The sequence below is a fragment of the Carettochelys insculpta genome, chromosome 19 (genome assembly GCF_033958435.1).
Source record: "Carettochelys insculpta isolate YL-2023 chromosome 19, ASM3395843v1, whole genome shotgun sequence".
Lineage (NCBI taxonomy): Eukaryota > Metazoa > Chordata > Testudines > Carettochelyidae > Carettochelys > Carettochelys insculpta.
The window spans coordinates 25,398,135-25,410,431 of record NC_134155.1 but is presented as its reverse complement, the minus strand read 5'-3'; the positions used below and the strand labels follow the sequence as shown (position 1 = coordinate 25,410,431).

The 12,297-nt window shown below is 47.2% G+C and overlaps 1 protein-coding gene across 1 annotated transcript in view; it reads left to right on the top strand.

Moving 5' to 3' along the window:
• The window catches only part of MTMR4 (myotubularin related protein 4), a 93,541-nt gene that overhangs the window by 28,393 nt on the left and 52,851 nt on the right, over positions 1 to 12,297 (top strand). The window contains exon 3 of the mRNA XM_075013724.1: positions 10,431 to 10,504. Within this exon, the coding sequence (XP_074869825.1) occupies positions 10,502 to 10,504 (3 nt within the window). The 5' untranslated portion in view covers positions 10,431 to 10,501. The remainder of the gene's footprint in view (positions 1 to 10,430; positions 10,505 to 12,297) is intronic.

Here is a 12,297-nt window from a genome sequence, read left to right as displayed (position 1 = left end):
TCAGAATAGTGCAAATTCTCCATCTACTTTGATTAAAAAAAAAATTGACTGCATGGGAGAATGTAAGAGAGATGTGGAGTTTATCTAAAAACTGCTAAGTGTATAAAAAATGTAAACTCCCTTCTTTGTTCCCATCACCCAAGTTAAAAAGGATAGTGTGTGAATTAGACCAGATGAGAGCTTCAAACAGGTCTGGAAAGTCTCTGTACAGCCACAATGTCCACGCGGATGAAATCTCAACCCTCATGAAGTCAATGGATATTTTATCAACTTCAGTAGAACAAGAATTTCTCCTTACATATCTGATTATCTGTTACGTTCTTCAAAGCTCCAGTCCCGCCAGACAGGAGACTTCAGATTATTTGGTACTGAAAAGACCTCCCACTGAAGTTGATAAAATATCCATTGACTTCATGAGGGTTGAGATTTCATCCGTGTGGACACTGTGGTTGTACAGAGACTTTCCAGACCTGTTTGACACAGATACAGTATCATATCGCACAATGCATTGCTCATATTAGAGGGGGAGTTATCCAGTGTTTCAAGATCACATATCATCTGCTATTTAGATATGAGTCGTTCATTGTTGGGCTTTTGGGTTTATGGAAAATAATGAGGAGTTTTGGGTTTTTTTTTGTTTTTAACTGCAATTGTAGCATTGGGAGCCATAAAGAAGTCGTTAAAGAGCCGCCCAGTGGCTCTGGAGCTACAGGTTGCAGACCCCTGGGCTTGGTGGTGGGCACTTGATACGGCTGTGTGCTTGCTGGTGTGCACCTATCAAATTCATTCTGTTTCCACTTTGATATAGGGTGATTTCCAAGGTGCTGTAAAAACACAGACGAAAAAAAAAAAGAAAAAAACAAAAGGTCCCTGCTGTGTGTAGCGTACAGTCTGTGCTCTTCTTTGGGTAGTCAGACCTAGTAATGTTCTGGGATCATTATGGGAACACGATCCCACTTGTCCCTTTTTCCCCTGTCTGAGAGTGTTCTTTTGGAAACTGTTTGTGTTGAATTTTGAGGTAACATAGCCTTAGCAAGGGACAATGTGATAATACGCTTTTTGATCTGGCAAAAAAAAGTTCACAATGGTCAGGTGATTTAGGCAACAGGTTTAAGCTCATCTGAATCCCCTTCCTTCCCAGATAAAAATAGTCATGAGCGGCAGTGTTCCCTGTAAGCCATGCACTTATGTGGCCAGAGAGCCTTGACATGTTCCCCTTCTATCCAGAGTTTGCTTTGAGAATTGGTTAGGGTTAGACAAGAACACTAGGATAAATTCTTAGGACTTTAATGTCCATTGCAAACTGACATTGATAACAATGGCAACAGCGTAACACCCTGCAAAGTGTGTCTTTTGTGAGGAGCAGAGCAAGAGAACAGTACCAAAGCCTGTGTTTTAGCATAGTGTGCCTGTTTCTATTCAGAAAGGCTGATTTCAAAACTAGTTTCCATGTGCCTGCCAGGTGTGGCAATTGTCAGCTGTGTTGGCTTGCCTACTGCTGATGTGACTGCATCATTGTAGTGTCAGGGAACAATGTAGTGACCCCCTTAGAATTGGCATAATAAATAGGAAAGCCAGGGTACAAAGATTCTATAAGCATTTGTGACTTACTTTCATTTGAAGGTGCTTGTTTGTTATTTAGCATGAACACTTCAAGTAACAGAGTAGGTGTGACTCCAGAACTTTCCTTTCCTCATATCTGGGTATATTAACTTTGGCCACAAAAGTCATGTTTTTCAGGACTTGCTGTGTCAGACAAACACAAAGCTAAGAAGTTAAAACCTCCTTTTAAAAAACTATCTGTACATATAAAATACACACACCCCTGCCCCTCATGTATATAAACTCTTCTGGGGTCTTTGTGTGTCTCTGCCCTGCATTACCTACAGTAATAGCTGTCTATGCACATTTATGTAATTAACTAACAGTATGTTCCCTTCCCTGCTGCAAAAGAAAAATTGCTCTTAGAAGTTTTTGAGCAAATTTGTTTGATTCCCTTATTATTGTGGTAGCACCAGAGCTCAAGTAATCAAATATGACCTTTTTGTGCTAGTCACTCCAGAAACCATAGGCACTGGAACTGGGGGGCAAGGGGGAGGCTGCAGTAACTCCTGTCTTAAAGTGGTCCCATTAGGCCTATTTGTGGAGGGGGTGGGGGGGATGGAGGCAGTTGCCCTGAGGCCCAGCATGTCAGAGGGTCCCAGAGCTCTGTCTGCTGCTGCTGCGGCTGCTGCTCTGACAACAGTGGGGTCCAGAGCTCGGGCCCCCACAGCAGCAAGTGCTCTGTGCAGCTGTGTAAAGGGCGGTTCTGGGGGGCGGCACCACTGTCTGGTTCGCACTAAGGGCTGGCTGCCCTAGGCCCCACTCCTTCCAGCGGACTGCCTTGCCCTGGGGCCCACAGTGGCTGTCGGCTCGGCTGGGTGCCATCATACAGAGGGTTTAGAGTTTGGTTCAGTGGTTCTCAGTAACCGTCCATACAACTTTTTCCAACCTCCCCGCTACAGAAACAAGAAGATAGTTCCTGCTCTCAGACAGTTTCCAGTCTGTGCCCCTCTTAGGTTAGCCAGACCTAGTAATGTTTTAGGAATGCTATAGTGCAGAGCCAATGATAGAGATGTTATTTTTCTTTCCAGTTTTTGTTTGTGTGTTTTCCTTCAGACAAGTTGTATTAACTTTCCATGCAACGTTGCCCTAATAGAATCTCATAAAATCTGGGCTGATAGTGCTCCACTGTTGGTTTTTTCACCTCTAATCCAGTATGACTGCTTTACAAAGCATTGCCAGCCAATGTGCATGAGTCAGGCCTTAAAAATCATTAAATTGTAAAAACATTTTATTTATTTTTACTTTTGGTTTCTGACCCTTGAGGGTGCCCCCATGTCATATTTTCAGGCTTTTTTATCGCAACTAGGAGGACTACTACTACTTAATGAAAGCAGAGATTCTCACAAAATTGCAGGAAGCCGATAGCTGGGATTTGTATTAAAACACCAACTATTGCAAGGCTCATAATATATCAAGTGTTTACACCACGGCTATTGTGTAAACAGATCATTATGGTGCCAATAGTTTCTGTAAATCTGAAAACTGGATATCTGTGCCGCCGGGGTCAGAAACATTTCCTGAGTAGCGCTCTCTCTGGGGACCAGGATGGTCTAACTGCCAAGTAACAGCAGTGTCTGGCTGAGAAAGCAAGATTTTTTCGAAGGGTACTGTTCTTTCTCCAGAAACCAAGCAAACTTCAATCCATGATATCCCTATATATTGTCCTGAGCACTGTCATGTCTTCCAGTTGAAATGCAGACGATGATAGCGTAGCTGTCTGGGAGATGTATGCAATTCCTCCCTCGAGGAGCAGGCAGTCTGAATGGGTAGGCTCTTTTCACCAGATAGAAGGTCTGCCTGTTGTGTGAGGCTGATAATGAGGGCCCTTTACCTGCTGCTCACACGTCCTTGCTTCCTGTGGCTTTGGGCTGTTTCACCACTGTTCTAACCTCAGCCAGAGTGACTAGAACCCTGCAAAGCTGGTGACTAAAGCTGCTCTCGGTTTCAGACTCCTGTGACCCGCTGGCGTTTCCATGGCTGCTGATCTGATGTGAGTTAAATGGAGTCATACCCTAGCTGAGAGCCTGGCCGTGATGGGAGAGCAGAGAGCAGTGGCACCAAGGGCTTGTTTTGCAGGTTCAGAATCTGTAGCTATACTGTGTCAGAGTGACCTGTGCCTGGAGCTTCCGTCTTGCTCTGTAGAAGAGAGCAAGAGTCCCATTCAAGTCTGTGCAACCACCTTAGCTGGCCGACCCGCTAGTCGGGCTGTCATTGAGGGGACACGGTTACAGCCGAGCCATGACTGTGCTTTGTTTTGTACTGCATGGACAGAAAGCTAGGCACTGTTACTCAGCAGATGCTATTCCCAAGCCACAGTGCCTAGAACAGTAGGACCCAACCAGGTCAGTCACACCATCACAGGTTCAGTCAGCTGCACATCTACCAATGTAATATATGCCATCATGTGCCAGCAGTGCCCCTCTGCTATACACATTGGACAAACTGGACAGTCCCTACAGAAAAGAATGAATGCACACAAGTCGGATATCAGAAATGGCAATGTACAAAAGCCAGTAGGAGAGCACTTCAGTCTGCCAGGACACACAGTAACAGATTTAAAAGTAGTTATCCTACAGCAAAAGAATTTTAAAACCAGACTCCAAAGAGAAACTGCTGAGCTACATTTCACCTGCAAATTTGACACCCTCAGCTCAGGATTAAACAAAGACTGTGAATGGCTGGCTAAATACAAAAGCAGTTTCTCTTCTCTTGGTGTTCACACCTCCAGATCAACTGCTGGTAGTAGGCCTCACCCCTCCCTGGCTGAGTTAACCTCGTTATCTCCAGCCCTGCTTTGGCCTGCCTATTTACACCTGCCTCTGCAAATTTCCACTGCCTGCGTCTGACGAAGTGGGTCTTTGCCCACGAAAGCTCGTGCTCGTACATTTCTGTTAGTCTGTAAGGACCCCTCGTTGCTTTTGCAGATCCAGACTAACATGGCTACCCCTCTGATACTAGAATAGTAGGAGTTAGTCAAAAAGCAAACCTGGTGTGCGATGGTCATGTGTTTGCCTTGCCCTGGAAATTGGATTCATAGTCTGAGCTGAGCCCCTGCACAAAACAGACCAGGGAATTCCCCCAACAGCTCCTTTTAGGCTAGAACATTTCTTTGAAATTTAAAAAAAAAATCCTGATATTAAAAATTGCCATTGATGGAGAATCCATCAGTAATTCCAGTGGTTAATTCACCTGCCAGCTAAATGTTTACATCTTATTTCCAGTCTGAATTGGTTTAGCTTCAACTGCCAGCCGTTGAGTTGGGTTCCTCCTTTCTCTGCTACACTCAAGAGCCCAAGTCTCCTTTTTTTTTCTTTTTTTTTAAATATCAGTGTTTATTGATTTCAAATTTTCACAATTGCACATAATTATGGGTTTTAAGCATTTATTTTTAGCAATATGCATTTTTACAGTTGTGGAAATTACAGGAGGTCTCAGACAGGTGTGGGAGTCAGACAATAATCACTTAATGGCAAATACTGACATTCAAGAAGCTGAAGCACAAATTGGCAGCATCACATGGCAAATTATTCAGGGTGAATAGCCTTGAATCTTTCCAATAATTTCTGAATCAGCATTTGTGCCTGTCTGTAAATTTTTCTTGATGCCGATGGAAATATTTTTGTTTGGTTTGTATGTGGGCAGTGAAATCAATATCAAAATTAACTGGTAAAAATCTAATCTTTCCAAGCCTAAATATAACACAGCATGTACCCATATGAGATACATACCACCTGACCTTGCTGTGTGGAGTTTTTGGCTTCTTTTAGACGTGTTCCGTGCTTCCACTGAATCTCCTCTTTATAATCACAGTAGGATCTCTGATTTGGTTACCACTGGTGCAGGTGATCCAATGGTGCTCTGCTTTCAGGCAGGCAGATATCTTGGGCTTATTGCAGCAGCAGGCAGAAGCACCACCTTTGCTGTGTGGCTAAGCATAAAGGAACTTTGTCCTTTCCTCTTGGGTAATGATACGCACCTTTATAACCTCCAGGCAAGACTGCTGGACCCTGGCTCACCTGGAGGACCCAGTTCTCAAGTAAACTCCTTTACGCTGTTACGGCTGTCCAAAGGGGACTTATGCTCACTCTGAGTTCACCAGCCCTTCATGCAGCTAGAGCAGTGTAATGGATCTTAGTGCACCCGAAAACTGAGCCTGGAATGTGGTTCAGAATGCAAAAGCCTATGTAAGAGGGACAGGCTGGTGTGAGTACATACCCCACTGGTGAGTTCTCCATATCCACTTCAGGTCTTGAACCCAATCTGGGTGTTTTTCTTTGAGGCCTTCAAATGGATATGGCAGGGTTTCCTAAACTTTATATAGTTGGGACCTGTTTTTTTTCAGCACCTTTTTTTGCAGCCCAAAAGTATAAACACACACAAAAAATGAATAAATGTTCGCTGTTTATTATTTATTCACAATAATAATAGTACTTAGCGATAATTTATATATTTTCTCAGGACCGGTGTATTTTTTTTCCAAGGACTGGTACTGGGCCATGGGCCACACTTTGGGAAATGCTGGGCTATGGGATGTTAAATGGTTGACTGGTAAGCATGCCAGTAAGCATACGCCTTAATGGTATGTACACCGGTTAACCATCCCTTGTGCGTGAGCTCCAGTATTGGTCAGCTGCATCAGGCTGGAGCAGCCCTGGCTGCAGAGCGGCCTGGTGACAGGACCTCACGGCCGTGGCTGGACCCCATGGCTGCAGCAGGCAGTTAAGTGGTTAAACACTGGTGTTTAACCAGTTAATGGTTTCAGCATCCCTAAATGGGAGAAGTGAACAGTCTTTCTCTTTGTGCACCATTGCAGCAGCTGTAATAAAGAGGAATGCTAGATTTGGAGGTCTCCCAGGTGAAATCAGTGGGCCTTGCTGCGGGTGTTCTCTGGAGTGCCTGAGGTATAAATGCTCTGTACGGTAAACACTTGACATACGCGGCTTCAAGTTGCGTGTAATGCACCTCAGCGCAAGTTAAGCACAACTTGACGCTGCCCTGCAGCCCCTTCTCCCTGCTTTCTCCCAGCCACGGCTGTCAGCCTGACAGCCACACTGCTAGGGCAGGGCTTTTAGCTTGCCTAGCTGCCCACGGCTGCAGGCAGCTAGATGAGCAAAAAGCCCCTTTTCCCTGCCTTCTCCCAGCTGTGGGGCTGTCAACCTGACAGCTGTGCTGCTGGGGGAAAGCAGGGAGAAGCAGCCAGGGGACTGACTAGCCCTGGTGGGCTGTTCAGTTTCCTGGGTCCACAAGCGGAGGAGAGCTGGCAACCAAGGGGCAGCCTGTTTGCTATCTTCCCCCCACTCTTGCGTGAAAATTGGAGTTACACAGGGGTTGCAGGAACGCAACCCCTGCGTAGTTCGAGGGTTTACTGGACAGTATCAGGGTCCATTAAATCAAGGGTTTACTGTACAGTAAACCCTTGATTTAATGGACCCTGATATAAGGGACTTCAGAAATAATGGATGCTGTCTGCCGGTCCCCTACCCCTTTGCCCCTCCCTAAATAAATGCCAGAGACTCACCAGAGCTGTTGCCAGGGCTGGAAGAGCTGCTGGAGCAGCTGGGGTTGGAGGGGCCGGGGTGTGGGGGGCCTGCAGTGGGGCACAGGAGCTTTCCTCCCCCAGCTCCGTGCGCGTGGAGAGCATGTTGGCACCTGGCTGCCGCTGTCTGCAATGGTGCTGAGCAGCAGCCTTGGTGTCGGAGGCTGCTGCCCCCTGGCAGTCTGGGGGTGGCTACATACTGCCTTTGTGCAGGCAGCTTGGAGCCAGGGAGCTGGAGGAGCTGCAGCACTGAGAGCTGCAGGAGGTGGAGGGAGCCGGGCTGGCATTCAGCTCCTCTCCTGGTAATTGGGAGAGGGAGGTGGAGGTGTGAGGGGAAGAATGGGACAAGAATGGGGAAGGGAAGTGGGGTGCAGAGGGCAGGAGTGAGTGATGGGCTGGGAAGGTCGGTGCATCATCACACAGCGTAACCATTTGGAAATAACAGACTTTCGGCATTAATGGACCCTCTTCCCCCATTAGTCTGTTAAATTGAGGGATTACTGTAACTGGAAATCAAGTTGAGCAGAAGCTGGCACCTTGAGAAACCCCCAGGGCCTTCACTCATTAACGTAGATGAAGATCTGTAAATCCATAGATCAACCACTCTTGTCCTTGCTGCTTGACTATCAGCCTAAGATAGGGAAGCCTTTGGACCTTTTTGTGACCAAATCAGTAAGTTGCCCATTCAGGTAAAGGATCCCACGCTGGAATCCGAACCTAAGGGCTAGTGAGTCATTGATGTTCTCTGGAGTCTGGTGGATCTGAGAGAGAGAGAGATTGGGTAACTAGGCACAAATTGACGGAATTAGGCTGTTGGGTACTATGCCAGTGGGATGCTGGATGCTTTCAGAACCATAGAGGGAGTGTCCTTATCAGGTTTCCAGTGCTCAGCCTTACAGCAAGGTGCATTCACTTTCTCATTTTCTTGTTCCTGGGCAGTAAGTGACTCTGAAGTCAACCCAGGCAAAGAAGGGGGACCAGCAGAGCTGTCATTCATTGAGTTGTCCGACTGTTCAAAGATGTTCCAGGTTCTTGTGATCATTTGATGAGGGAACCTGGTCCTCCCCAGTAAGTGACACCGTGATAGTTAAGAGTTTCTTCTGCTGTGTATCATACCATGTATCTCTGCGGGGCTAGCTTGAACAGACACATGGGTGAGTTGACCAACAGGACCCACCAGCTGGAACAGTGCTGCACTCAGGGTGAAATTGGGTATGTTGGCTTCCACCATAAATGGTTTTGCAGGGTGAACCAAGATGGGTACCATGGTGAACTTCTCTGTTAGAGGTTTGAGCTTCCCAGGGTCAGGTGAACTGCCTTGCACAGAAATGCCATCATCATACAGTAAAATTCCTTTTATCCGGCCTCTGATGATCTGGAAATCCCAGTGGTCCGGCATCCCCCGAGATACACATACCTCGAGCTTCACAAAAGTCAGGGGGCTTAGGTGGTGGGTTGGGGCTGTGGGAGGGGACAGGGGGGTTAAGCCTGGGGTGGGTTAGTGCTGCAAGGGGGGCTGGCGTGCAGGGGGTTGGAGCTGGGGCGCACGGGGGAGGTGTAGCTGACAGAGCGCGGGTATGAAGAACCTGAGAAGCCTGGGGGTGGTGAAGCTGCAGGAGCATAGGGTAGAGAAGAAACTGGGGATGTGCAGGAGTGGTGAGACGCAGCTGGGTGCGGGTGTGGTGAGCTGCGACGGGGGGTTGAACTAGGGTGTGGGGGTTATGGTGACATCCAGTAGTCTGTAAAATTTGGTAATCCGGCACCTGTCTGATCCCGGACGTGCCAGATTAAAGGAATTTTACTGCAGTACAGCATGTTTTTCCCCTGTGGTCTCTCCCTTCCTCCTCACCAGCTCATTGTCTGACCTGTCTCCCTCTCTGCCCTTGTTCCCTTTCCTTGTTAGCTCCCATTCCCAGTCCTTTGCCCTACCCAGTTTCTTTCTCCAGTCTTTTTGCCCAGCCATTCCTAGTTCACCCCATACACTGTCTCCTTGTCAGGTGTCTCTCTCCTCCCCCCGCAGCTCACTGTCTCCTTGCCCAGGCAGTCCTTGTTCTCATGGGCTGGCCAGGAAATCAGAATCCCTGGGGAGAACCAGGAAGCAGTTATGCCTACTCCAGCCCAGTTCCATCAATCTTATCCCCTTCCATCACTGTTTTGTTTCCCTTTCATGCACCCTTTCCATTTCTCTTGCTCTTCCTGCTCCGTATGATACCTGGTAGACCATCTCCCTAGTTCTGCTTGCCAGCTGGGAACAGCTTGTGCCTGTTCACTCTGAGTCTCCTGGCTGGCTAGGCAGGCTTGACCCTCTGTTTTTATGCTGGGACTGGTCTCTTGATTTTACTTGCACTGAAAAGGGTCTTCCAACTTCTGAGCCTTCTCTTGGGGCATCTTGGGCAGTCAGAGATGACATGCCCCAGACCAAGAGTTCCTGTTTGCTCGGGTACCCCTGGCATGCTTAGTTCAGGCCTCTGATCTTGAACCTGTCTTCAAAGAATAAAATGTCCTTTCTGGATCCAAGGTGAATTTCCATTTATCTAGATAAGGCCAGACCTGAAGAGACTCAGAGATAGTGCCCCAGGCACTGAAAACTGCCCACAGTGTTGTTGCCATAATGTTCGTGAAGTTACAGGGGCCAAGTCTTTCAAGTATCTGGGGCCTTTGCTTGCCCAACGAGACACCATCAGCAGAGGCCTGGTTTTCAAGTGTAGAAGCTTGGCACTTTCTGGAATTTGGGCCCTTTTTATGATCTCACATTTGGCAATCAATATCACGCATCACTCTTGCCCATCCTGGTCTGGGTGTTCAAAGTCTTTATGCCTGGATGATTCAACGTTCTTTTGATTATTTTCTGCTCATAAGCATTTCTAACTAAGGCTGCTCCCTTTTCCTGCTGGGGGCCCAGAAGCAGGGCCTGGTGCAACCTCCAGTGAAAACAAAGGGAGTAGGTAGGGACCAGCCTCACCCAACCCTCCACTTGGGAATGGACAGAGTTCTTCTGCCCAGGTGTGTCAGAGGATAGAACATTAATTTCCAGTGTTTCCAGGAGAAACCATTGGCCCTTGAGATGGGTGTCCCAGTGAGAGGCTGTTTCCCCTGACAGAGTACTTCTGCTGACAGTCGTCTTGTAGAGATGAAGATGAAGCCAAACATGGCGAGTAATGGTCACAAGTGTGTAGCTTGCTGTGCTCTTGTTAACCTTACATGTGCTAATCCTTTTCTCAGCTCACCGTGCAATGCCATTACCATCTGCCTACTGCTTCTGAACTGTTCTCTTTTCTCTTTGCTGCAGGTGAGTCTGGAGGAAGACAGAGGGAGAAAACTGTCTGTGAACTAAGAGGTCTGGATCGAAGCCTTGTGAGGATGGTGAGTACTTTCTCTAGGATCTCTGCCTATGCCTTTTGTTCATTTCTCTTCAGAGTTGTGCACTGTCTTCCTGTAATAGCTGGAACTCCAGAGTCCATGCACCTACTGTGTGTGTCTCAGACGCATCCAATGTGGTTACAGCTGAAGTGTTCCAAACTGGGGCAATAGCATCTGAAATAGGAGCAAAACTGCTGGGGAATGGAGTGTGAATTAAGTTGAAGAACATTATCAGAAAATAGCTGTGTGCCCCTGCTTGGTGGCACTTGTGACAGAACAGTGTTGCCTGGCAGGAGTTGGGTGCTAGCCAGGCCTTTGAGCCCTAGAATTTTCCACCTTCAACACTGGAGGGCCCTGGGATCAAAGAATTATGTGAGAGGCCCCTTGGCTCTTATTACAGACCTGTGAGTGGAAGCTTTGGTTACTGCGTTGCTTTGAGGAGTGAGGTTGTCACTCCGGTAAAGGTAAGAGCTGGTTTCCTCATTATCTTCATGGTGCAAGGACTTCTCTGGCCATAGGACTGAAGGTAGAACAAAGATGTCAGCCCTGACAAACAATAGAGGTTTTTAGTTCAGAAAGAAAAAAGATGAAGAATCAGCATCCAAACGCTAAGCCCAGGCTGCAGGGACACTTACATGCAACCAGCGGGTGTGTGTGCTGGTGGACCCCCACACGTGAGAGAGGCTGGGGGTGCGTCGGATCAGAAGCATCTGTGCAGGGAGTTTGTGACTGGGTGTGTCAACACAGCCTGCCACGGGGAGCCTCCAAGCCCAGGTTAAATGATGGGATTGTGTTGCTCATGCTAGTGCTGTAAAGCGAGCTGTGCAGGCAGTGCTTTGAAGTTGTGGCTTGGCTGGAGTTTAGGCTTCGTGGCCTAGAAAGAGGGGTGGGATTCTGAGCTCAAGCAGCAATGCAAAGTACTGTCTGTACAGATACTTTCAGAGAGCTAAGTTGAGCCCTGCTAGCCCAAGTCTCTCTTCCTGCTCTGGAGGCTTGTTGCCACGGGCTGTTTGTGGAGTATATGGATTTTTCAGGAAAACAACTTCAGATGAACGGGATCAGTTTTTGGTCAATGACAAAAATAATTGCTCAAGGGGTGAGGGTGAGTTTGATTTTAGCAGAGTATATGGTACAGCACCTCTTGGAAACCTGACTGATTCCTTTGCTTGGAAACTTGCACCATCCTGTGTAGTAAAAATTAACACATAGAATTAAGCAATGAGTAACGGTAGCAATGCACTGAGTTGAAGAAACTGCCCTGTGGGACGCATGGTGGTTGACGTTCAGCCTAGTCCTGTTAAAATCTTCATGACAAGAAATATGTTGTTTTCGTTCCAGCAGCTTAAGACATGGCTGTGGATCTGTTGCTGAAGCTGGCCAGCAGTTACCTCACTCAAGTCAGTAGGAATGCATGTCTGAGAACTGCTCAAAATGTGAATAAAAACATTCAGTGGGACCCTTACCCAAGCAAGGATCATTCTCAAAGCAACTCTGGCACTAAGGAGCCTATGTCCCCTTGATTTTTTAATGGGATTCCAATGTTGCTCTTATTGATGTTACTTTCCCTGGGGCTTCTAACAGTGGAACCTCAATTTTCTACTGTAGTTAAAATAGAAAAATGGTTTCTTTAGTAGCTCCCAGTTTTCACTTCATCGAACTAACTGTGGCGTGTAACCTCTTTAAAATAGCTTCTGTACCAGTTGAGTGGAGGATAGCTAGTCTGTCAACAATTTTTAAAACAGGATCCAGAGGTGACCCTTGCAATTACAGGCAGGTAAGCCTAACTTCAGAACCAG